Raw genomic sequence first — 26,309 nt, 5'->3', positions numbered from 1 at the left:
CTGTCAGCGACTTTTGCAGGAGTTACTAGAAACACAAAAATACACTCAAAAACCGAAATACACAAAGAAATACACAAGTATTTGCATTTTTCTGTGTATATAATCAATTTCTCTCGCCAAAAACATTAAAAAACACGTTCAAGCGATGCAGATGCCAGATTGACCCAGATAAAAAATATTCTACGGTGAGACAATTTTGTTGTATGCACATGGGTTCGTTACAAAGAACATTTTGAGTTGTATTCGCCTATGAATCAAGGAATGGTGGTTCTAACCTGCACAGCGGTTCGTTACAAAGAAAATTGTGAGCATCCGTCCATGAATCAAGGAATGGGGATTCTAACCTGTAACAATTGTTACAGGTTAGAACCCCCCATCCCTTGATTCATGGACGGATTGCTCAAATTTTTCTTTGTAACGAACGCCTGTGGTTGTATGTGGGCATGATAGATTTACAGTACATGCATATTTAAAATCTTTACCTTTTGCCATCGAACCATAATTATAAAATCAAATGAGAAATAATGATGGGCAAATGTTCACAATATATCATAAACAGTAATTACAAGAGACTTGCCTTGATCATCACGGTGTCACCTATTTTCGTGGTACGGCACTCTGCGGCAGAATGCTTGTTATCCAGGTTCTCTTTTTAAGCTTCTCGTTGTTATTGAAAACCAGGATTCTGGTTTATAAATGAATTGTACAGATCTTCAATTTTAATATTTGTCAATAAAATGATAAGTATTAGGCAGTACTGAAAGGAAAAAGAAATTAGACCTGGGCCCAGGGCTGGTGATTTAAAAAAAACAAGAACAAATACTGACTGCATTTTCTTAATGCATAAAGCTGCTGTATTTAAAAAAAAAAAATATTATTTGTCACAACATTTCGGTTGGTGTAGTACACCTATGAAAAATAAAAACAATGTCATTAAATTGACTTGAGTAAGCACATTCAGATCTCAAATTATTTCACATAAAGCAATGTTTTCCTCCAGCTCCTAGGTCAACCATTGTCTAATTGGTCTATCAGTTGTCGTCCATACTCCGTGGATCAGCCATTTTTATGTTCATTAGCATCTGAAGTGTTTTTTGCTTTATACAGTTTATCTTTATACTTTTTGTTGTTGATCATAGGTGCTGCTTAATATGTTCATGTTGCATTAATGTAAGCATGAGAAAGGGGCTGCTCAATTAGCATTCATTAAAATTTAACTTAAAACATCTTGAACAGCATATCTGCAATGAAACAAGAGTATAAAAAAGAATCAAAATACTTAAGTGTTTCAGCTGAAATCATTTTTAGGTTGTCTTTCCTTTTTATCTCACCTTGACCAGAGGACTGCCAAGTTTTAATAAAAGACTCAAAAGCCATCATAGACCATTTTTGATCCCTTTATTACTTATAATACTTCCAAAAGATCCTGCATTTGGTCTAATCTCTCCAGATTACACAAATAAAGTAACCAATTAACAGCTTGTTGCATATATAGACTACCATAACCTTCATCCCATTACCTGGCCATGCATCTTTGCACCAGTTGCAACAACTGCTGGAACAGTTCTTGTATTGTACCCAATAGACTGGTTCTAATTGGGTTATGTAAAACACATAAGTATCCAAAATATTATTTTGTCCTACCTTCAGTAGAATCACATGTATGTTAAAGTCAAGTGAGCACTAATTATAGTTAACCAGAGTGCTTTACAGAATTTCAGACTGAGGAGTCCTGGGCATTTCACTCATGGAACTCAAGAATCACCAACTTATATCTGAGGGTTAGTGTCATAATTTTTGGAGCACTTTACTTTCAGAAAGATAGAAAGAAAAATGAATAATGCATGCTCGACATTTAAATAAAATCAGGTTTGAATTCTTATCCATTTTAGAAGGATAGAAAGAAAAATGAATAACGCATGCACATGTAAATTATTCATTCCATATAATAGTTAGCACATGACTCTCATAAAGAGTATTCTGATTAGTCAAAAGTTTAAATTCATCCAAGGAATCTTCATGTAATGGAAACTGATGGCAAGGGAAAGAAGAAGCATGTTTGCAAAACATGACATCCTGAGTTGTTGAGAGAGAGAGCATGACACACAATAAGTTTAGATAAAGGTTTAAAAAACATATGGTAATGGCTCAAGCGAAAAGTTTATGGAAATTTAGTTGTCAGTTTATAAGAAAACTGAACGCTAGAGGACTGGCATTTTGTGACCTGAGCAAGAAAGATCTGAAATATGATAATCACAGTTGGAAGAGTTTGGAACAGCACCTACAGTAGAAGCTGCATATGGAAAAATCGAAGCTCAGAAGGCATCTGGAAAAAGTGCAGTTAATCACTCTAAGAAGAAAGGATTCTTGCATGAGAGAACAAATGTAGCCCTCTGTCAGAATATGTGCACTGCATGTCGCCAATACAAGCACCAGCTTGAAAGGAAAAAGGCTCTCACTGAGAAGGAAAAGAAACAATTGCACATTGAGCCCAAAAAGTCAGTGGTGACAAAAAGAAAGGCTAAAGATATCTTTGCCAAAGCTGCAAAAAGAGCTCATCTGGCATATCAAAAGGTTGCGTCCGTTGGAGAAAAAGACATGTGAATGTATGGGATTATTTGTATATACTTGATGACTTGGGTGTTTATTTTACAGATTTGTTATGAAAAGAGAGAAGTATAATATATTTGCTGCAAAAATTAACAAATTATTGTGACTAAATTATGATTTGAAAACTGACATGCACATGAAATAACGTTTGCATCAATAGTATTAGAGAACAAATTCATGTGACTAAATCTTGTGAAATTATTGAAGTAAAGTTGAACATTTTGGGGAGTTTATTAGTTTTTCAGATGATTATTTTGGTTTATTTTATGCTCCTATATTGCTCCAGGAGCAGTTTTTTATGAGTGTAAAATGCATTTTTGGCCTGGACCCCCGAAACCTCCATTAAAATTTTTAGCTTTTTTATGGACAACCCAGATCATGTCTAACATTCATGATGTTTATTCATGCCAGTTAATTTAAACATCATTACAACAAATATACAATATCATTTATTTGCTAATCAATTGCTGGTGCTGAGTCCTACGTACAAACTCAGTAGAACATGATTCCTGTAAATTATATCAGAGGAACAGTCCTTTTCACAAGATAATTGCAATGATAAACATTAACGTTTAATTAGTGACACTGGCATCATGCCTGTGTAATTAAGTTTAGTATTTAGCTATTGATCAACATCATGAAATTCTCAACTTTTAAGCAGTCTTATAGTTTACTACATTTTCTTTCCAAAACAAATGCTTGTATCACTGTAAAGCACAGCATTTGATGAAATTTCAAGCAATTATATTACAGATGCCTAATATTGGCAATACATTGAAAAATAAAAGCTAGTGAAATAAGTTTTGTTATAAAATTGGTGTTTTATTTCTGTTTTAATTCAGTTTCTGTGCGGTCGTCATAACTGTGATATGCCCTTTTGTATTCAAACATGAAAAATGACATGAAAAATGTCGGTCTACCATCACAGCTATGAATATGAGCATTTCTGTGAGAACCTAATTAAGTGTCGCCTTGCAGATATACTTATTGTATTGTTACACATTTAAAAGCAGACCTGCTTTTCTGTTATCACATTAATTATGTATTGTTTTATCAAATCAAATAAAGGGAGTTAAAGAAAAAGTTAAAAGCCATGTCAGTGCTTCCTGCATAAGAGGTAGCAGTCATGGTCACGAGTCAGGCCAGCTCATTTCAAGCAGCCAATTAAACACTGTTATAAATATTATTAAGTAAGTAACTTAGTTAAAGAACTTTAAATTATCCTATTCATTCACAGATGTGATCCAGGATAGCAAAGCAACCAAGGAGTTCTCAGTTAATGAAAAGCTTTGTTTTATAGATACAGTTCATCTGTAGAAGACAGTTCTAATGTTTGTTGTGGACTTAAAATTCCTGAATTGGCACTCAGAAGTTTCACTGTTACTTGCAATCAAATCACTGCATCATTATTTTACTAACAAAACAATTTTTGAAAAAAATGAGAATCAATGTTGACATTTGTTTTACAAAATGTCCAAAGTTTATGAAAAAAGATTCTTATTTTGTTGTGCAAGAAACAATGACACCATTCTATTGAGTGTATATGTAAGAACTTGCAATTGTTCAGCAAATAAATGATGCCATTTGTTGTGCAATGTTGGTTTAATTAAATTGGTGATGGCACAAGTATAAGTCATGAAAGTAATCAAAACTTTCTCAGAGTTTGATTTGAAAAATATTTTCAGATCATTGATATGCCATTATTAATTATGTGTTATTTGTACTAAGGCACAATTAGTGCTTAGTGCCTTGAATCGTAAGAATGAGTTCTAATGAAATTGACTAATGTTAACAAAAGGCAAAAAATAGGTCCCCTATATTCATTATATGTTGATTCATCCCCCACTTCCTTTCTTTTCAATATAATGGCATACAAAGTCAAGCAAGGTAAAGTGAACTTTGCTTTTTGGGCATGTTGTAATAAAATGATAGACTGGAGGGTAACTGTTTCACCTGAGTTGCCTTCTAGCATGGTCTCTGCTGTGTCATTTATGTTGGTAATTAAAAAGCATATGATCATAGTTTATAAGGAAAAAAATGCCAGTACCTTGATTATTTATCATTTTCAGGTGATCTGGAGAAGATGGAGAAGGTATACGTGAATCAAGACCACTCCAGTGAGCTGCTGGTAAAGATGGCTGAACTCTGGAGGGAGGACAAGTTTTGTGATGCTTTCCTGCATCTGAGGGAGAGAACATTCAAGGTTACACAAGTTTTTAATACTAAAGAACACAAGCATACCATATACACTAGCTTTTAATAGCAAATTGCACAGACCTAGATCTGCCTTTGCATAATTCACCACCATATCTGGATCTGTGCTGTTTGTTAGGAGTAATTATAATCTGCAGAAAAAAACAATGTATGTCCTGATGTGCTGGCACATTGTTTTTTTGCAGTTGTATTCAACTTATAAGTCAGTACATATGGCAGCCTGTTTAGGTTATTCTTTCTTTTCAGAGTTTGATCTGTAAGTGGCTCCAGATGGGTGGCCTAAGTTGCTTGTCTTTACAGATTACTCATGCATCTCACTTTTGTTCACATGAGTTTAAGTCTCTGCCTGACTAATGTTGGTATGTAAGAAAGCTTGCCAGTAGCTTCCATTGAGTTGATGGCTCTTCACAATGTCTTGTCATGCTCCTCTGCCACCAAAGATACTGGCCACCATGTATATCATGTGCTAAAAATTGGAATTAAACCCCACAGTACCATATCAGGTTCTTCCTTCACCAGATGTACTGGCCACCAAGTATAGCCTATCATATGCTGATTAATGGTGTTGAAACCCTCAAAGCCATAACCAAACTTTGAGTTGTAATATGGAACAAAAGTAGAGACAGTAGCATTACAAATGTACTTTAAATCCCATTATGCCAGTATTGATTGTTTTAGTTCTTGAAACAATTCAAAAGAGAAAGCACATTTAACATTGTGCATTGAACAAATCTTTTGAAGTGAACTTGAAAATATGATTTGGATGTTGTTTATTTTTTGTATTATGCTCACGCTTCTGTACAGATGTTGGGATACATAGTAATCCATCCATCCATCCATCTTTGCAAGTTTTTGATGAATTGCCCAAAAATTTGGCAATTATTATGGTAATCACCTGAAGATGCAGTATTTGACAGTCTTGTTGGCGCTATTGGTACATTGGTTTTGTTGGATGGAGTTATTGCCCTTTTTGACTTGCATCTGAATGCATTGTATGATGGAATCTTCTGAATTCAACTAGTTCGGGTGCTTCTTTACAGTTATTATGTACTTATGAAGCTGCAACTGGTATAAGGTGAAGTAATGCATGTTTGCAAAAAGTACAGTGGAGAGGATGTTGACATACCACTGTGTTACTTTCATGTACTGTGACTGAAATTTCTTTATCTGTGCTATTAGGGAAACAGCATGCTTCATTCAGTAGACAACTGATCAAAATGGCTACAGCCAAGTGCTCAAGAAATGAATTTGAAATAGTCCAGCAGTTATTAAGATATGGTTAATCAATGTTGCCAGAGTAGACAATGCTAACTTGTGAAAATGCATTAAACAATCAAGAAAATATTAACAACAAAAAAATAAAGCTGTCAGCTACTTTGTTTACAATTTACCTCTATAAGTGTAAATGACCAATGATCTAACAGTCTTTTTAGGAGGTGCCGGATGTAGTGTGTTAAATAGTGTTGTGAACACAGCTAGTCTCACAGTTTTAAGTGGATTGCTGCAAGACGTTTAACATGTTATGGTCATTATTTGAAGATGGACAAGTCAATAATTCACTTTGCACTCTCAGTTTTTGACCTGCAACTGAATACAGTACAAAACAGAATCTTAGTTTGATTTTGTAAGCCATTTTTCAGCACAATAGTAAAGAGTAAAACCAGGGAGTAACCTCTTACCCTAAGGAAGCTACTGACAGGCTTTTTCACATACCTAACTTGGTAGAGCTGAGACTAGAAGTCGCATGGACAGAGGTGAGTTGTGTAAGGAATATGTTTAGGTGAGTGCCTTAAAGTCACAAAAGATGAAGCAACATAGTCAAGAATTTCATGTATTTGCTCATCATTTTCTCTTCATTTGAGATTTACAGATAACAACTTGTCATTTTTCAGAATTGTTAGGTCAAAAACCATCACATTGATTTGATGCAAGGTTTTGTTGAGGATTTACAGAATCTGAAAAGCATGATGCAGTGGCAGAAAATCGCAGAAAAAAATTTGACTTGGAATTTTAAGTCTCTTATGCTCATGTCCAAAAGGGTTTCAAAACTTTTTCTGAGAATAAAAGTAGACAGATTGATAATGATATCATAATGATGAAGGTGAAGTTTTTTTTGGTGTGGTTTGACATGCATTTTTCAGCACTTAATAGGCTGTAGACAGTGACCAATATATTTAGCTGAAGAAGACCCTTGTTACATGTTTAGTCTTGAATAAACAGTAACACAAGAAAGACTAAAAACAATAAGATTTGAAAAATTTAACAAATTATTTATTTCCCTAGAAAAATACTGTAAAAATAAAAAAAAACAAGAACATACAGTTTTAAGAATCAAATCCCAAAAAATAATCCAAGAATAATTCACAAATAAAATTTTAGAAGTCCTAATATTGAAGTGTTCAGATGAATTCAAGTTCGAGTCCCGATGAAGAATTTAAGATGGAAGGCAATGACGTATGCTGTATCCTGTACTGTGTTGGAGTCTACAGTTCCTTGTAGAAATGTAAAAAATAATCCAGTGGTTGAATTAATGAAATTTCTTTGTTTAAGAATTCTGCATGAGCACTCAAAATATTTCCAGAGAAACGAATTATTCTTTTAGAATCCAAGTTATTCAAAAAAATATTAAAATGTAATCAACAAAATGACACAACAAAAGAAACTCCTTCAGAGATCTCAGAAACGCTTAATTACACATATGTGGATGCCAATTTTTGATCTGGGACGCAAAAAATCACTGAAGCGAGAGTCCTCCGTACGCATGCAATAGGTGTGCGGCAAAATTCAAAGACTTGCCAGTCCTGCTTCAGCCACCTGCTTTGTGGGAAAATGTGTTGATCAATTAGCTGTGCTTATATTTACAATGACAGAATTCAGTGACTGAAAGACCCCTTTATGTACATACATGTTGATATTGTAAGAGTACATAGAAAAGAACATGATGCAGTAGCTGGGTGGCTAGTTCAAAGGTTTTGACTGGCGACCGGGTGGGGAAATGTACTTATATTTACAGTGATTGAATTCAGAGCCAGAAAGACCCAGAGATGTACATGTGGTCATTTATAAAAGTACATCAAATAAACAACTTTAGCTTTTGTTATTGTGTTCATTTCCAAATGTATCAGAATAAGTAGTGCATGAGACCTCAGAATCAAGACATGTTGAGACTTAGACAAAATGCGTTCGTAAATTTGGATAAGTATTTTGGGGTTAATCAGCAAACTTACGAAGATTCTAATGAGATTCAGAAGAGTGCTACAGCTGCTAGAATTTATAGTTCGGATAGGACAGTAGCTAAGTGAAAGAAAGTGTTTGATGCCTAACTTAGTGTTTGGAATAAGTCCTTACTTGGATTGACAAAATTCAGTATCACTCTGATGGATGAAAAAGAGCTATTTAAGAGGTACATTGATTGACCATACTTTTTGTTAAATGCCCGTCGCCTTAGCATGGTTAGTTCTAGTGTTGTAGCAAAATTTAGTCATTAAGACATCAGTAGCTAGGCCTAGTTTTGATAAAATTACACTGAAAAACTCTTGCCCATTCACAAGCATATGTTTTGATAGCTGATTAACTATTAACCCTTTTCCGAGTAAGGTAGCAACTATCAATATCCTGCATTAGATCCTTTGATGATAAAACAAACAAACATGTGTTTTAAAATTAGAATCGGTGATCTGGATATATATTAACTGCCTCTTGTACACTATTTCATCATAAAATTAGTTTGAAACTGTAAGTGAACCAGTAGGCCTAACGGGAAATAATAGTGGACTTCACTAAGTCTGGGATGTACCAGTTTATTAGATTGTCTGTTTTCGTAAATCATTGGGCAAATATTTTTAGAAAAAATAAACAAATCATTGAAAGCAAAGCCAAGGTATTATTTTATTAAAGATTTAACTTTAAAATGGAAATTATGTAGGTCAGAAACATATGGACAATGCTATGTTCTGGAATTCGCGAGATGCGCATTACGGTCTTAACTGTTTTCCGACTTGACACGTATTTGCAAAAACACGGGGAAAAACAGCAAATCAGATACTATTTAACCATAGCCTAAAATTACTACAAGGACGTAGACAAATAAATAAACCATAAATTTGCAATCCTTTCAGTGGACTGTTGTAATGAAGCTATATTAAAGTGAGTGATTACGAAAATCTCTCAATCTAAAAATAGTTGCACTCACGTTTGTGTTGATTCTGTAGGAAAGAAGGGACTGCAACTTTTGATGGTACTCCTAGTTTTAAAATCCTAGCAAGACCTCTGACCTTTACATCTCAGTATTTCGAAGCCCAACTGAGATCTCTTTCTCTAAGCAGTGGTTTAAAACTTGAATATCGCACAAAACAGATACCCAGATAAGTCATGTGATTATGTTTACATCACATACTCTCAGCATGGCCCGACAACAACCAATCATTTTACTCTGAGAAAAATGTTGTTTACTTCACTAAAAACTATTTACAAGCCTAGGGTCACGCACTCAATATAGCCTCGATCTCATTCTTATCATTACCACAATAAAAATAAATATTTAAAAAAAAACTTTTTGACGTGACTGTCACTAAATTTGTTATTACTAAACTACTTGGAGGATTGCTTTGAAACTGTACAAATACAGTCATCCCAAGACCTGCATGGCCCGAAAGGAAAATGATGCTACTCCTTTTCAATAGTGGGGTTTTTACTGTCCTAGTTACCCCTATATAAAAATGGTGCCTATCTTAGATCCAATATAGTCTCTACAGCAGGCATCTTGAAAATCAAGTTAATGCATCTCCTCCTAATGAAAAGCTATATCAGTATGGAATTTTCTTTGGAAGTCTTCTTATAGTATTTATATGGACTTAACTAAAAAATTTGTGAATCAGATATTCGGTATAGCCACCACAGCGGCCATCTGGAAAATATTGTGGCTACTCATCCTTGATGAGAAGTCATTTCCACATTGGATTTTTGCCAGAAGACTTATTATCTCTAGTTGGTACTAAATTAAAATGATGTTGATCTGACATCCAATATGGCAACCATGGCAGTCATCTTGAAATTCATGTTATTGCTACTCATAAATTGAAAGTATAATGAATGTTGGTTTTACACCAGAATATTATGATATCTTGAAGGTCTTGAATTTGTTTGTAAAATGATAATCCATCTTTTTCTTGAAAAATACCTGAAGCAATCTCGACAATGCCAGATAAAGCTGTGATTGTCCTAAATGTATAAGTGAGCCAAATCACTTAGACTAGTTTAGGAATTTAATTCAGGAACACCATTATTTGTAATGATACACAAAGGTGACAGACTGAACTAAGTCTAAGGTTATCAAAGGGAAGTCTGTCATTGAATAAAAGTGTGACACTGAGAACTTGTTTGTCAGAGATATTGTTATGTTGGAAAAAATTTACAACAGAAATATAGAAAGGGTAGATAAAACACTTTTCACTAATTTTGTCCCCAATTTTTAAATTATTTCATCATTGTCAATATACAGTACTATCAGTTTATCTCTTGACATCCTTGGGACCAAGGTAATATTCTCAACATAAGCGGATGTTAAAATAAATGTTTGGAGTGTGGGCGGGGTGGGGACTGAAAAAAATCATATTTCACATACAAATGAAATTTATAAGAGGTGACCTGTCATTGTGAGTACGATTTACACTGAGAGAAAATAAACAATAGAAATTTTGATTAAATGAAGGCAAAATTAGGCTGAAATACACTTGTATATTGACAACTTACATCTATGTAGTACAATCCATAATGCATTAAATACTGTAGATGTATATCATACATCCATGAATTCGGGTATGGCCGCATTGTTAGAAAATTCATGTTTCAGTCACATCCCATTAGAAAACACAAATTACACATCTCCAAAAAATGGTAGTCCTTCTTTGATCCATATTACATTTTCAACAAACACATGTCTCTGAACAATTCACTACGATATTCATTGTTGTCATAGTATATGACCTTATAGTTGTTGTATACATGCTACATGTTCTTCCACATAAATTGGCCTAGATTTTGGTCAGCCATAGACAGCTAACATCTTGCCGAAGCTACCAAAGGGATGAGGCAGTTAATTGGGAATTGAAAATGTGAACAAAATTAAACAGTTTAACAGTCATCTTTGTGAGATGTCCCAGCTTCAGTTAACTTGATGTCTATAATTTCTCAAGATTGGAAATTTACATTTTACGCTGCTTTGTGTAGCGTTCATAAGCAAAAACCTTTTCCTGCAAAAAGGAAACTTTCATGGGACAATAAATGTGTTCTGATCACTTTGGAAAATGCAGCAATCGATCAGCTTCATTGCTTTTATTCAAGTTAAAAGGTGCTTTTATTTAAATTTATGATTGTAGTCAGCTTGCTTTGACGAAGGGTGCTCATGTAATTGAAGTCACTACTAAGGCCAACTTTGAAGGACCAAACTAATACCTATTTGTTATTGCAGCTTTTTATTTCATTTGCTTTGTTTATATACACAACGATCAGTGATTCAAAGGTACACTGTAATCAGTTATCTTTGAAGTTTCAGGAAGCTATTTTTTCCAGTACTTTCTTTAATTAAAATAAATCTGAGCTGTCGTATGGTCAGTTTTACCTGTTCCTGTTACTACCTTCAGTGGGTGGTGAATTATAGTCTGGTAGCATGGCTATTTGAGTGTATCACAGAATACAGTACTCAGTTCAGATGTCAGTTCTAATCTGGTACCATGACTGTTTGAGTGTATCACAATATACAATACTCAGGTCAATTATAGTCTGGTACCATGACTATGTGAGTGTATCACAGCATACAGTACTCCGGTCAGATGTCAATTATAGTCTGGTACCATGACTATTTGAGTGTATCACAGAATACAGCACTCAGACCAGATGTCAGCATAAGCAGATTATGATAATGAATGCACTGTTAAGATGCTTTGTCAAGATGAACAAAGGATTTGTTTCTGTAACAATATATGTAGATTCCAGTGCATTTTATATCCAAGTTTGCAGCTTCCTTTCATGGTGCCTTTGAATTTCTCCACTCCAAACCCAAGATTGTACATGTATATACAAGTTTAAAATGATGTCACCAAAAAGTCAGCAGATGGTATAATTTGTTGCCAGTAAGAAAAAAAAATTGCAATTTGCGACATTGGTGCAGCCCAGCACGATCTCTGACATGGTTTTTAAGATTCAGTGTAGGAGAGTGTAAAGTAATGCTTATTGGAAGCAGCAGTCCCCACTGTGAGTGTAAAATTAGTAAAGATAGAAGACAGTGGCAAGAAGACCAAGGAGAGGAAGACTTAAGTCCACAAGCAGATACTAAACTGTGAAACAATGCACATATAATTGTGGGTGGTATTAGAATAACTTTGGACTATTTGTATGTGGAAATTTTTTAAAGGCTTAAAGAAAATAAAGTTACTGGTTCATGGAACTCCCTTCCACAGTGGGTACTATATGCAGAGATTGTTAACTAGTTGGTGTGAACAATATTTTATTTCCAAATTTCATGTAGTAAATTGAATTACATACTTGTGATTGTGTATGATTGACTTTTGAGGATTTAGCAACAGTAAGTTGACTGCTTTGGTGGCCTAGTGGTTAGAGCATCCACCTCGGATGCGTGAGGTCACAGATTTGAACCCAGGCCAAGTCAGACATAAAAATGGTAATAACAGGTGCCTTGCTTGGCGCTCAGCATGAAGAGGTTAATGTTAGAACTGGTTGGCCTGGTGTCAGGATAATTTGACTGGGTGGGACATCATCACTATAAACTGCCTCACTGCAGACATCGTTGTGATATAACTAAAAAAATTGTTAAAACTATGTTAAAAATTAAAATCTGTTATATGTATTTGATTTAATTTAATTGTTTGTCTGTTAGTTTTAATTTTGTTATATTATTCCATTACATGCTATTGTAATGTAACTTTATTTGCTGGATTTGGCATTTTCTAGAAATTAGTTTATAAACTTTATCTAATGCTGACCTAGTTCCTGACCTTGGTTTAGAAATCAGTGAGTTGAAGTAAACAACTTGTTTAAAAAAAAAAAAAAAAAATCTTTCCCAGAGTAAAAATCATTGGTTTTTGTCGGGGCCATACTGGGAGTATGTGATGTTAGACATGTGAAAAGCTTTTATGTTGTTCTAGAAACATCATGTGACCCTCATATGGGAAATCGGTTTTACATCTTAAATTATTGTATAACCTTTTTCTTTAGAGAATTTAGTTAGTCGGGCTATAAACCATTGACACTTCAAGGTGTTTTGTTGTGACCAGTTTGAGTTGAAATTCTTTTTATGGAATCATTAATACATACAGAATTCTTGGACACAGTCATTTATTGCAATTTCATTCAGAATTTAAAACTGGAATATTATTTTCTGTGGTACAATAAGAAACTATTGACACATCAGGACAATACTGACTATTGTATATGTCATCCTCCTCCTTCTTTTGATTTTTTCATCAGGACTCCAACTCAGATTCATTTAAGACTTCTATTTTTTAATTCTTGGATTATTTTTGGATTTGATTCATAAAACCATAAGTTCTATTTTTTTCATTTTTACCTTGTTTTTCTCTGGAAATAAATTATTTTTTAAATTGTACAAAGCTTGTTGTCTTCACTCTTGTTATTGTTTTAAAGAGCCTAAAACATAACAAATCACACATACACACACATACACAAACACACAATAGTAAGTGACTTGTAATATAGAGCTACCTCCTTTGTGTGTACATGTTGTTCACATGAGTAAGGAAACATTTTCTGTCATGTAGTAAATTGTTAGATCCAGAAAAGAACCCCACATCAGCTTTGAGAACAAGATAATTTGTAACTAAATAAATGTAAGTAATGCAAGGGAGAGGACATGTTCAAGGTAGAAACAAATCAAAGTGGCTTAGTGAAGGTACTGTCCTTGAATGACTAGTAATTATAAATAAGATTAAATTTAGATTTATCTCATTTCTGTGCTGGTATTACTTTGAAAACCATTTGCTTGATATGGTAAACTTCAGACAACACAAACTATCTTTCTGTATTCTGCAAGGAAAATACTGATAAACATCAGATGAACATTGGATTTAAGTACAGCGTTGAATAGCTATTTCAGACAAAATTAATTAGAAGACCCTGATGCTATTCAATAAGGCATCGTCATTTAGTCCTCACCAAGGTATCAAGTTATAAAGGGATGAAGGATATAGGTGCTTAAATAGAGAATTATTTACGAGTGCACATTTCAAATGAAATTTATGAAATGAGTTGGTGAGGAAGATTGAAATTATTTGACATGTTTCATGAATTTCATTTGAAATGAGCACAGGTGTTAGATTCTGTTTATTGCATGAGGAAAAATAGTGATTTTATTTGACTAAAATACAGAATAGTCTAGTGAAATGACTTAAAAATACATTAGTGCTTTGGTTGTTATGCCTTTCCTTTGCCTGACATTTTGAGGTTGTTATTAAAGTTATGACATGGCTACATTAATCCAGTTAAAATAATAGTATTCATACAATAAACTACTGTAATGTGCAAGTTTCTGTACCATATACGGTTTTGTTCATGTTACATGATTATATGTCTTTTGAAAAAAATGTAATTTGGATTGTTATTGATTAGTATCAACAGACACATTTAACTATAGTTTTTTTTAATGTTACTTAGAACTTGATCTGGATTTTTCAAAATGTAATTCTGTAATATCACATGTCCAAAATCTTAAAAGTCAGAATATGAGGGGGAAAAAATGGAAGACTCTGCTTTGAAAGTAGAGAGTCCAAGACCAGAGACTAAACTCACATCTCACTTTTTTTTAAAAAGGTGTCAGTTTTGGTGTACAAACATACATGTAACTACAAAATTGTATCGAAACTTAAATTGTATGTGTTTGGTGTTAAAATCAAACAATTTCTAAACATCGCAGCATTAGGTGATCAGCCTCTTGTTATTTAATATTAAATTATGTATTTTAATTTATTTGTTTTTTAAAAATATTTGGGGAGGCTTGTAAATATGATGTAATGAAAATTTTACAAATCATATTAGCATTTTTATCTATGTTCTTATTATTGAAATTATTATTAATTTTGTATTGTGGCTATTCTGCTATTATTACGGGCACCATAATTAGTGTAACCTGTTTTCTTATACATGTATAACATGTGGTCCTTTTAAACTATAAGACTTCCAGGTGGACAGTTGTTAAAAAAGGACTTTCAGGTGCACAAGTTTTAATTACATGATTTCCAGGTGTACAATACTTCTAGGTGTACAATTTAAAACTAAATGATTTCCAGGTGTACAGTACTTCTAGGTATACTGTTTTAAACTAAATTATTTCCTGATGTACAATTTTAAATTATAAGAGTTTCAGGTGTACAATTTTGAGCTAAATGATTGCAAGTGTACAATACTTAAAGGTGTACAATTTTAAATAATATGACTTTCAGGTGTACAATTTTAAACTAAAAGACTAGGTGATTTCCAGGTGCACAATACTTCTGGATGTACAAATGTTATACTAGAGAGTTATTCTCCATTCCTTGTGTTATATCTACCTCTCACAAAAGTCATAGTATTGTTAGAAATATCATAAGCAAGATGCAAAATCTCAACTAGAACCTTGTATTTCATGTTTAATATTATACATAACGTACTGTATCCGGATGATGTTTGTCTGATTTCAGGTACACAAATTGGTCCTGATTGCGGCTTGTCCAGAGGTGTTAGCAGTTCTGAAACACAAGGAGGAGTCAAAACATACAGAGTTTAACTTTCCTGATGGCTTTGATATGGAGGCTGTTGAATATGTCCTTAAATATTTGTATGATGGAGTTATTCATTTGAGAACTGACAATGTTTGCAAAGTGGAAATACTAGCCAGACATTTGCATTTAAATTCTCTGATAAGATATTGTATGGAGTTCAGGGCATTGTTACTTGGTGAAGGAGAGCTTAAGGTGAATCAAGGGGAACTTGAACACCACCATCACAATGAAATATCTAGGCATGTCATTCATAAAGGTGCAGTAAAGAACAATGATAAATGTTCACAGGTTGTTAGCAAAATTTCCAGTGTGTATGGAGTGCCAAGAGTTCATGAAAGCAGTCATGTGTCATCACCCAACACTATGACTTTCAATCCAGTTGTGGTAAAAGCAGAGCCTGAATCAGTTGTGGTAAAAGTGGAGCCTGAATCAGTTGTGGTAAAAGTGGAGCCTGAATCAGATTCTGAATCAGATCATCAGTATACATCACTAAAGGTGAGTCCCGTTGATAAGTAATTTATTGTATATGTTACAGGTGTCCCATGTAAGGTAATGTCTTGACAGGAAAGCTATGCTTTAGGCAGCACCAGAATTTATGGTTAACAGTGAAGTAAAACTTAAAACTGATACGATGTCAGTGACACATATGACAGCCAAAACTTTGGCATTTTGTGAAAAGGACTTTTCTAGCTTTCATCTGGTTGTTTTTGATGCAGTTTATGACACATCAGTATTCAAAATATGTTAATATATGAAACTGACACCAGTTGATGATGAAATGAGATGCAGTACATCTGAAATACATGTTCTTTGCTCTTTGAAGTGCTAATCTGTGAGTGCAATAATCACTATGGGAGTGGCATTTGACAAGGCACAGTTTCTGAGGTACGTTAATGGTCTCTTCCACATAAATGATAAATAATATTACTTGAATGGTATTTTCTTGTGACAGTGCCAGTCTCAAGAGCAATTCTCTTAGTTTCACTGGCTGTTGAAGGTTTGGATTTTGGTTTCATGTGGTGTTTTATGCAACATAAGTAGGTTTTTTAGTTCTGATGTGATTTGAATAAAGAGCCTTGCCAAAAAAGACATCATGGCAACAGACATAGGAGGTTCCAATTTGAAAACACCTTTTTAGTTGCAAGCATGGCATGCTAACCATTCATCCACCATGATTCCCAAGACACAGACTACTCTTGTGCCTATTCTAATAAACCAGAAACATTGATGGGTGTATAAAATTTGAATAAATCCTTAGAATCACACTATTGATGGTGTTCCAGAACTTGCTAGACATTCAGGATTAGTAAAGTTTACCTTCCTCATTTTCAGATTCTCTTTTTCTTTTCTTTCACCATAGAAGGCTTAATGGGAGAATAGTCACTGAATACTACTGCACTACCCTCTGAATAAAGCACTATTGTAATTATTATTATTATTATCACATTCAAACCTGCCCTAGTGGTCACCATCATATAGCAGTTACCTGGTCTTAACAGCCATTGACATTCTCCTCCTGTGACATTTCTTCAGTAAAAGTCATTATGATACGGTCACCTGCCTCATTGACCACTTACTGTGGAGTTCTGTCGGACAGATAGAGTGTTAATTATTGTAAGTAAAAAGAAAGCTAAAGTATTTTATTAGTATGGAAAAGTCTGCATTATCACATGATCACATCATTTTGAGTTGCACAGTAAGTGGTCATGTTGATGATATCAAAACGTGTTGATTACATCATTTTGAACTGCACAGTAAGTGGTCATGTTGATGATATCATGTGTTGATTACATCATTTTGAGTTGCACAGTAAGTGGTCATGTTGATGATATCAAAACGTGTTGATTACATCATTTTGAACTGCTCAGTAAGTGGTCATGTTGATGATATCATAACATGTTGATCACATCATTTTGAGCTGCACAGTAAGTGGTCATGTTGATGATATCATGTATTGATTGCATCATTTTGAGCTGTGCAGTAAGTGATGTCATAATGTAATAATGATATCATTTTTGAGCTGCACAATAAACAATGACTTTACCAAGGAGGAGATCTGTAACAAAGTACTTTTTACATTTTAGAGGAAGAACTCCAGTGAGACTAAGATGGATGTTTTTCATGACCAAAAATGGCAGTATGGTATGGAAACTGATCCTGTTTATCAGGCCCTTCTTTCCTTCTCTGGTTCACCTTGGATAAACATGCAGTCAACAGCTGAGAGGTTGGGAAAAATCATTTCACATGGTGGACAAGCAGAAATGGATAAGGTTAGATCTTCCATATGAATGTGTAGGTGTATCTAGCAAGCAAACAGTGTAGACCTAGATCTGCAGATGTATTTACTAACAAATCAGTGTCTGTGCCAGCATATTAGTATCATAATTGTAGAACATGAACCAGTATTCCCCATCCTTTCTTTACAAATGACCAGTACAGGTTATCATAAAAGATAAACGAACAATTCAGACCTTTGAACTAACTATGTATATCCTTGGCCATTTCCTTTGAAGAAAGAATGGTTAATCTCAGTGGGTATTCACATGACTTGGGCACTGCAGTGGTACTGAGTGATGTGTACTTTTGTCTGGTGTACAGTCTATAACAAATGGCACTACCTGCCTTACCTGTACAATTTAGGAAGCCAATAGCCATTCTCATTTTTCTTCTTTAGAACAGTCATTATTTTTGAAGCAGTTGTAGTTACAAAGGAATACTAAAGGTCAGTAGTATTTTTTATGATACAGCCATTCACAGCAGTGCTGTTTTGAACAGTTGGCACTTTGCCTGTGGACCCTCCAAAGCAATCATATTCACAAAGGATTAAAATAAGGTCACTGGTGTTTATGTATATTTTTGTGTTGCAGTCATTAATAGCAGCATCATAATGTATATTCTACTAAAAATCATGGTCACTGGTCACGTTCTGTTTTATGACTATAGGTTTGGGGTTTTAAAAAGGTCAAAAGTCAAGGTCACCATAACTGAAAGAAGAAATATGGTTCTGTATCACTGACCTGGATTAAAACTTGGAGATGACTTTGAATTAACAATCATACTTTTTTTTTACATCGTTCTGCATTGCAAATTTGTACAAAACTTTCTTGAGAGCTTGTACTTGTTTACAAATAAGCATTTGGAATTTTATGTGTAAGGTCAAAGGTCAGTGTTATGGTGAGTCTAATAAGCAAATAAGCAAAGGTATTTGGTATTGAACCAAACTTTCTGGGCATTCTGCACAGAATATTTGGTTTCAAGACCACATACCTTTGAGACCCATATGGTTAGTAATCTCCAAAGTCAACTATGTCTTACGAGTGGCCTTCTTAGATATTATGGTGGGCATAAAATGTACAATTCACTGTACTTTTGTTGGTTATTTATTTTTCATTGTTTTAATAATCCCCCACCAATTTATTCAAATCATTAATTTCCCACACAATCTTTTACAAACATTGGAGATATTTTTTTATACTTTCCATCCAACTATTGGCCAGTGTGCCCATATCTCTGTATCCCTTTGTGTAAATCACTGGGTTGCAATTCACCACACTTAATAGATAAATAGGTTTCCTTTGTGGTGGCCATTCTCAATGAGATGTAATTTTTGGGTACTTCACCTGGGCTTCCTGGGAGGGGATCAGATGCAGAATATACCAACATTACAGTTAAAGTGGCATTCAAAAACACTTTTTTCACCATACTTTGCACAGTCATTCATATGAGGAGGACACAAAAGATAAATAATGTTTTGGGTTACAGTCCCAATGTCATGGGCTAGGGGGTTGGGTTGAAGAAACAAACATGTAATTACTACTTCTCCCCCTCCCCCCCAAAAAATCAGCTATATTGAATATATCAATGTTGTTAAGTCTGCTGTGTAATTACTTTATTGATCAGTTAAAACAATGATTGATTTGGTGCTTTACAGCACAGCAGCACAAGTCATATAGTGTCATAGCAATTGGAGTAAAGTGCCTTGTCCAAATACACACCATTCTGGCTGATCCAGTCTGATCTGATGGTAAGATGTGAACCTGCACCCTTTCGTTTGCAAGTCCAGCATGCTAATCACTTGGCCACCACACCACCTCAATTAAAACAAGAAAAGATAAACGCGTTATGTAAGCTGAAGGGTTTGCTATTGTGAGTCATGGAAGTAGCTTTAGTGTTGCCCTATGGTGATCATCTGCAATGAGGTGACCTAATTTCTGATTGGTTAGCTGCCAAAGGAGCTAATCTTATTTGCAAGTAGAATATTTGGAAATGATTATTTGACCCTCGTTCTGGTTCTGAAATGGCATCCTAGTTTTTTTTATATAAGATGGTGAGTAACCAAATTAATTATTCCTATCTTAAACATCAGTCTTATTGGAGTCCTTTTTTATGTTTAGTTGAGGATTTTATTTATCTATTTGAATTATTCATTGGAATTACAAGGTGCTCAGTAACTGTATTATTGGTTGCATCTGGAGTTCCTGTGAGGATTTCAGGGGTTATATGTACCCAGATTATTTGAAAATATTATAGAAACTTTATATATGTGGCAATAGCAAGAAGACATATTATACAGTGACAATTTTCCCATAGAATGTGTGAAGGTATTATCAGTATGTTACAAAGCTGTGCGATTTCTTCTTGCAGTGTGAACAATGGACCATGAAAGTGCCATTAAGAGATCAGAAGTTTCTTCAGGAGTGTTCTGTATGTAAAAAGATCTTTACTGATGCAAACAGACTGAAAAGGCACTTTAGATCGCACAGTGGTGAACGCCCTTTTAAGTGTGAGGAATGTGGAAAAGCTTTTACACAGGCCTGCCATCTTATGAGACATAAAGATGCACATGCACAACTCAGACCATATAAGTGTGAACACTGTGAAAAATTCTTTACTCAGTCAGCACATTTGAAACGGCATCTTTTAGTTCACAGTGGAGAGAGACCTTACCGGTGTGAAGTGTGTGGAAAATCCTTCAGTCAACCTAACATCCTTAAAAGTCACTCTAGGACACACAGTGGTGAAAGGCCTTACAAGTGTGATGACTGCTCTAAAGCGTTCAGAGAATCATCTCATTTGCAGCGACACAAAAGACTGCACACTGGTGACAGGCCTTATAAATGTGAATTGTGTAACAATGCATATGTTGAAAAGATTGCTTTAAAGAGGCATGTTCAAAATCATCATGGAAATTCCAAAGAAGGGATTGAATTTCCTATTGGATTTTCATATGAAACTGAAAAGGGGAAGGTAGAAGACTCTGAGAAAGGTCAGAAACATGGTATGGAGGACACCATGGAAGATTCCAATACAGATGTAGGTGATTCTTTGGAAGATTCCAATGAGAGTATGGTGAATGATCAAAACAGCACTGTCATTGAAGATAGTGCAGAAACGATGAAAGTTAAGGTTGAACAATTTGATGGCAATTTATACATGACAAAATAGTTTTTTTTAAATTCATTTACTTATATTTATTACAGTGAAAATTCACTCAGGGTTCATTCTGGACTCAAATATTTTGGGCTAAATAATTTCTCTCCAGTCAGTTTAGTTCAGAGTTGACAAAAGCTTGTGTGATTTGGATTTTTAATGTAGCTTTAAAAATTTTTTAGTCATATCTCTATGATGCAGAGAAGAGACTGCTTTATACTGGATTGGATGAGTTTTTTTAGTCATGCCAATTATTTAAATGGCGATGTTTGAGTTATTTAAATTTTACTGTATTTCTATTTATAATTTTATGCATGGTTATAATTCAGCCATAACAGATATATAAATGAACATCTGTAATTTGTAACAGAAGCAATAATTATCTATAAAGCAAATTATGAAGTTCAGATATCTTTGTTTTAGCTGACAGAGTATTGCATCTAAACTGAAATAATTTATGTATTTCTATAATTAGCTTCTGCAAAAGTATACATTAAGGAATAACTAGCTATATTCAGCAAATTCACTGCTGTAATTTCATTTCATGAAAAGTGAAAATAATACTGAAGCATCATGGTATGTGTGCACTTGAGGTTTTGTCATCTGGGGTTCAATAATTGTGATCTCAGTATAGTCTGTTTGAGAAATCATGATCCATATTGTGTCGGTATATATTCATGTGTTGGATTTTTGATTACTGACTACATTGCAGGAGTTCAGGTAATGGCAAAAATTGGAATTAACTTTTGTCACAGAAACATAATGTTTTGATACATTAATTTTGTATTTAGGACAGTGTATCAATCTTAAATGTTAACTGCTTACCCCATTTTTAGAAAGGGTGTGTGGTGGGACTTCCCTTATTTTGCGAAATCTGGATACAAAACTTCAGTTATCTAATTATCTTTTATTAGTGAGATCATAGTTTGATTATTGTTGGTGCCATTTTATCAACAGAGTGCTCTATTTTCTTGCAATACAGGTCAAAATGACTTTGCACAAGTTTTCCTTTTAAAACAAAAACTGAAACCAAACTTGATGCTGATTATTGTCAGGTCTACAGTTTTACTTATGAATATGAATTTTGTTAGCTTACCAACTGGACTCCCTCAAATTTGTTGAAGACTGAGGGTCTAGGACCCCTGGTGACCACCCTCAAGTTGCTGAAGATTGAGAGTGCAGGATTCCTGGTGGCTTACTTAAATTGCTGAAGACTGAGGGTCCAGGACCCCTGATAGCATATGCTTATTGATAGTTCAGAATGTATGATGGGAACAATTTCAAATTAATTATCCTAATGGGTTTTAAAAAGCAATGTGGATATTGTGAATACCTCATTTTATCCATCAGTCTGCCCATTACTCATCTGATCTAAAAGTGTTGAAAGTAATTCTATTCAAACTTGAATGTTTTAGTTGTCCATGTAGGAACCATCAACATCAAAATGTTATGAAATCTTTAAATTTTAGTGAGGTTTGATGACGATATTTTTCTTACAGAACTTTATGTATGCTGCAATAGCATGAGGACATATAATAATATATGTGATGCATTACAGGTTATGACTTTGAAGTTAAGGTCTGGAAAGAAGTCTTGTACAGCAAACAGTTACTGGCACAAGTAATCATAATATCATAACATTTACTGGCAACTGACAGTTATTTTCATGGGTTACAAATGTCTACTTGAAAATGTGACAGACCCTTGATATGTGAAAGGACACTTCTTTTAACTGCAGGTTTAGACAAATGTAAACAATAGTTCTCAAAACTGAATATATTTGACCTATGTCAGGCCTACCACTGGACCTTGGTCAATAGCCACTGTCTTGATGCATAATATATTGGTTGGTTGCAATAAATCACCAGTTGCTGTACATCAGGTGTAGGTTTGGGCACTGTAGCTTGAGGCAAGACACTGTAGTTGCTCTAATTTAGAATTATACCTTTTAATCTAGCAGTCAAGTTTACTTAATTATTTCTTGCATCTATTCAAAAAATGTCATCTTTTTCCACTGGTTATTAAAAATAAAACAGCATAATTGATGGTTCATAGGACTGGTGACTTATGAATGTATCACAAAGCAGTATGTATTGTTATGACTCTTTGGTCTTAAACTAAGTGGGAGAAAAGAGTAAAAACCAACAAATTTTTGATAAATTTAGCAAAAATTGTATTTCTTTAAATGCAAAGTGAAACTTCAAAAAGAACTTCCAGTATTGTGAATTAAATCTGAAATAGTCCTATAAGTCCTATCACATGTCCCAAACTGTAGAGGATTGTGAATGCATTCCAATGGGGTTCCAAATGAATTCCAATCTTGAAAGTGCTGATGTACCAATAGCCTAGGATGGTGTTGATGTATCACAGTGATTTAATCCAGAATGTCTCTAAATATATTCACAATATACCCTTAATAGTGATTTAGTCTGCAAGTATTATTGAGCACATTGTATTTTAGTGAAATAATTTAAATAAGTACATCCTCTCAGATAAAAACTGAACACAAATGAAAGACTGATTCTACTTTGGTTGTTATGATAGGAATGCGTAATTATAATATAAACAACCCTAATATAGAAACCTTTTATGATAAGAGGACTGGGATGAGGGTCATCTTGACTGTAAACAAAATTCATTTTGGGAATCTTCTAGGGTCAGAATCATGGCTGTATCTAGAACTCAAAACCTAGTAATCATGTTTACTCACAAATAATAATAATCTGAATATATAATCGGCAATCATTGACAAAAATAAGCTGTGTAATATGTTGTTTAAAAATAAGACATTAGTCAGGTAGCTCAAACTCAAACCATCAGTTGTGGACAAAGGTCAATCACACAATACAAATGAAATGTACATAACATATAATGGACAGATTTAAAGCCAGCATACAATACAATTAAATATACATGACAATATCAATATACTAAATCAGGTGACCAAGTTTCAGTCAAGGAATTTGCTCATTGTATGGCTGCCAAGGGTTCACATGCAGGTAGCAAGTCCATCTTATGTCATCTCCCCATTCATTAGCACAATTTTGTCATTGCTTCCCATAAAATACCTTGAGGATTACTATGAAACTTTACACATGTTCATTCCAAGGTCTGGTTGGTCCTAAATGAAAATTGTGTGTGTGTGTTTTGTATTTTTAACATAGCTTTAACAATATTTCAGGCATATCACTTTGATGTCTGCAGTAGCAGTTTATAGTTTTGTCTAGCACTGAGGCATCATGCCAAAGACATATGGCATCATGTCCCACCCAGCCCAGTTGCCAATCAGTCCTAACACTAACCTCTTAATGCTGAGTGCCAAGCGAGGTAGCTGATGGTACCAATTTTTATAAGTCTTTGTTATGACTCAGCTGGGGTTCAAACCTGCATCCGAGGTGGATACTCTAACCACTTAGACCACTGGAGCATCCAGCATGGTCTTGACATCAGTCATCTTTGAGGTCTTGTTATTACTATTCCTCCTGACAGGGTTCGTACGGTCTTTGAAGGTCTTTGAGAGTTTGGGAAAAATGAGGTAGCATTTTCAAGGCCTTGAAAGTTTGGGAAAATCGAGTATATTACCCTGAGGTCTTTAAAAGTCTTTGAAAATTGAAATAAACCAAAAAAAATTGTAATTTCTTTCCAGAATTACAAATAAAATTATCCGAGGTTGTTAGATTCGGATGTAATCTAGTTATCCTGGTTTTGTTCTTTTGATGACCCGTTCAGTTTCAGTGCCGCCGCAATAACAAAAGAGGCTTTGTTTGGCCATCCAAAGTTGGCCTCGGTGGCGACTTCAATAACACATGCACTCTTCATCAAAGCAAGACGGCTCCACACTTTATCAAAGGAAGTCACAAATAAAATTGCCTAAGGTCTTTAGCTTCGGATGTAACTGGTTTTCCTGGCTTCGTTCTTTTGACGAATCATTCAATTTGATTGGACGAGTCCATCAGCTTTGGCCAATCAAAATGTTCATTACACTAATTCACTCTACGAAGAAAGTGCGCGAAAGTATTACGCTCGAGGATTCAAAATTTGTTCAGTCAATTTACATCTTCAGTGTTTAAAAATGCCAGGTCTTTGCTCTTTCAACGATATCTGGCTTGAACAAGAGAAATACAAGGAATGGCTGCAAAAGGATAAATTATGTAAACGAAAGGCGTTTTGTACATTGTGTAAAAAGACGATCAACTTGGCTTCAATGGGAGGAGTCCTACAAGTCATGCCAAAGGTAAGTTGCAAATTAGTAACTACATACTGTTCATTTAGTGGAACAAAGATGCAGAAGTATAAGCTATTGGAAGTTTTGGGCAAAGTCATGGTAACTCATTACTTTTCGGGTATAAAATAAGATATTGTTTAGTTTGATGATTTGGGAGATATGGCAAAAGAGGGCCCGTTTAAATTTTACTTATACCGTCGGTTTATTTAACACGTTTGAGGGACAAAAATCATTTTCGAAAATTTTGTTCTACATAATAATGTTCCTTGGTTTAATATAGAAACATCCATTGTAATAAATTCAATTCACAGATAAACAGTTTGAAAGTGCGCATGCGTACACTATATTATAGTTAAGCAAGAGTTGTTGTTCTTGAAATGCGAGTAAAAAACAAAAAAAAAAAATGGCAATAACGTGTGCTGTGAAGCTTTAACTGTAGGAAGTCAAGTCATTTGATTAGGCAAATAAAAAAAAGGAATGAAAAAATGTGTTTCCAGTTGACGGAATGTCCCCGTTTCTATTGCCGACCCTCGACCTTTTTCCCCAGTGGTATAAAAAAAAAAATTTTTTTAAATCACAGTGCCGAAATTGATTTGTGTATCTATAGTCTGACTGTACATCCCCGTTTGTTTGTACCCCTATATTTTATTTCACTTTTTCAGAAGCCATTTTTTAAATGGTAATTTGTGTCTAAATAGTGTGGATAAAGTTATCCAATCGGACAATCATCCCTTGAAATGCTTCAATAGAACAGATGACAGCCTTGATGAAGTGTTTTATTCTGTCATTTCTAAAAGAAAGGAATATGTTGAACTTTGGAATGTTCTCCAGAAAATGTTGTTGTTGTCACATGGGCAGGCAACAGTGGAGAGAGGATTTTCTGTCAACAAACAGGTATCTGTTGAGAACCTCAGCAGAGAAAGCCTCAGAGCTCACAGGCTAATCATTGACACAATGAGAAAAGCAGGTGGACCTTTGGAAATCGTCATTAGCAATGAAATGATGACATGCCTCCTCTGCAAGACATAAGTATCATGCCT

The 26,309-nt window shown here is 34.5% G+C and overlaps 1 protein-coding gene across 1 annotated transcript; it reads left to right on the top strand.

Moving 5' to 3' along the window:
* LOC149785253 (uncharacterized) lies at positions 1-23,094 on the top strand. The gene is made up of 5 exons (XM_089979100.1): positions 1-185; positions 4,680-4,813; positions 15,534-16,109; positions 17,699-17,884; positions 20,259-23,094. The coding sequence occupies exons 2-5, from the start codon at positions 4,694-4,696 to the stop codon at positions 21,057-21,059; spliced, it is 1,683 nt and encodes a 560-aa protein (XP_089835226.1). The 5' UTR covers positions 1-185; positions 4,680-4,693; the 3' UTR covers positions 21,060-23,094.
* The last annotated feature ends 3,215 nt before the right edge of the window (positions 23,095-26,309 follow it).

The sequence above is a fragment of the Sinohyriopsis cumingii genome, chromosome 13 (genome assembly GCF_028554795.1).
Source record: "Sinohyriopsis cumingii isolate HCF-2022 chromosome 13, ASM2855479v2, whole genome shotgun sequence".
Classification (NCBI taxonomy): Eukaryota; Metazoa; Mollusca; class Bivalvia; order Unionida; family Unionidae; genus Sinohyriopsis; species Sinohyriopsis cumingii.
The sequence above is the reverse complement of the archived record's forward strand: the minus strand, read 5'-3'. Positions and strand labels throughout refer to the sequence as shown.

Bases quoted from the DNA above. Each gene is read 5' to 3' on its own strand.
- LOC149785253 (XM_089979100.1), top strand. From the start codon at position 4,694: ATGGAGAAGGTATACGTGAATCAAGACCACTCCAGTGAGCTGCTGGTA. The intron at 4,814-15,533 runs GTTACACAAGTT...GTCTGATTTCAG, and splicing joins TGAGGGAGAGAACATTCAAG to GTACACAAATTGGTCCTGAT. The intron at 17,885-20,258 runs GTTAGATCTTCC...TTCTTCTTGCAG, and splicing joins GACAAGCAGAAATGGATAAG to TGTGAACAATGGACCATGAA.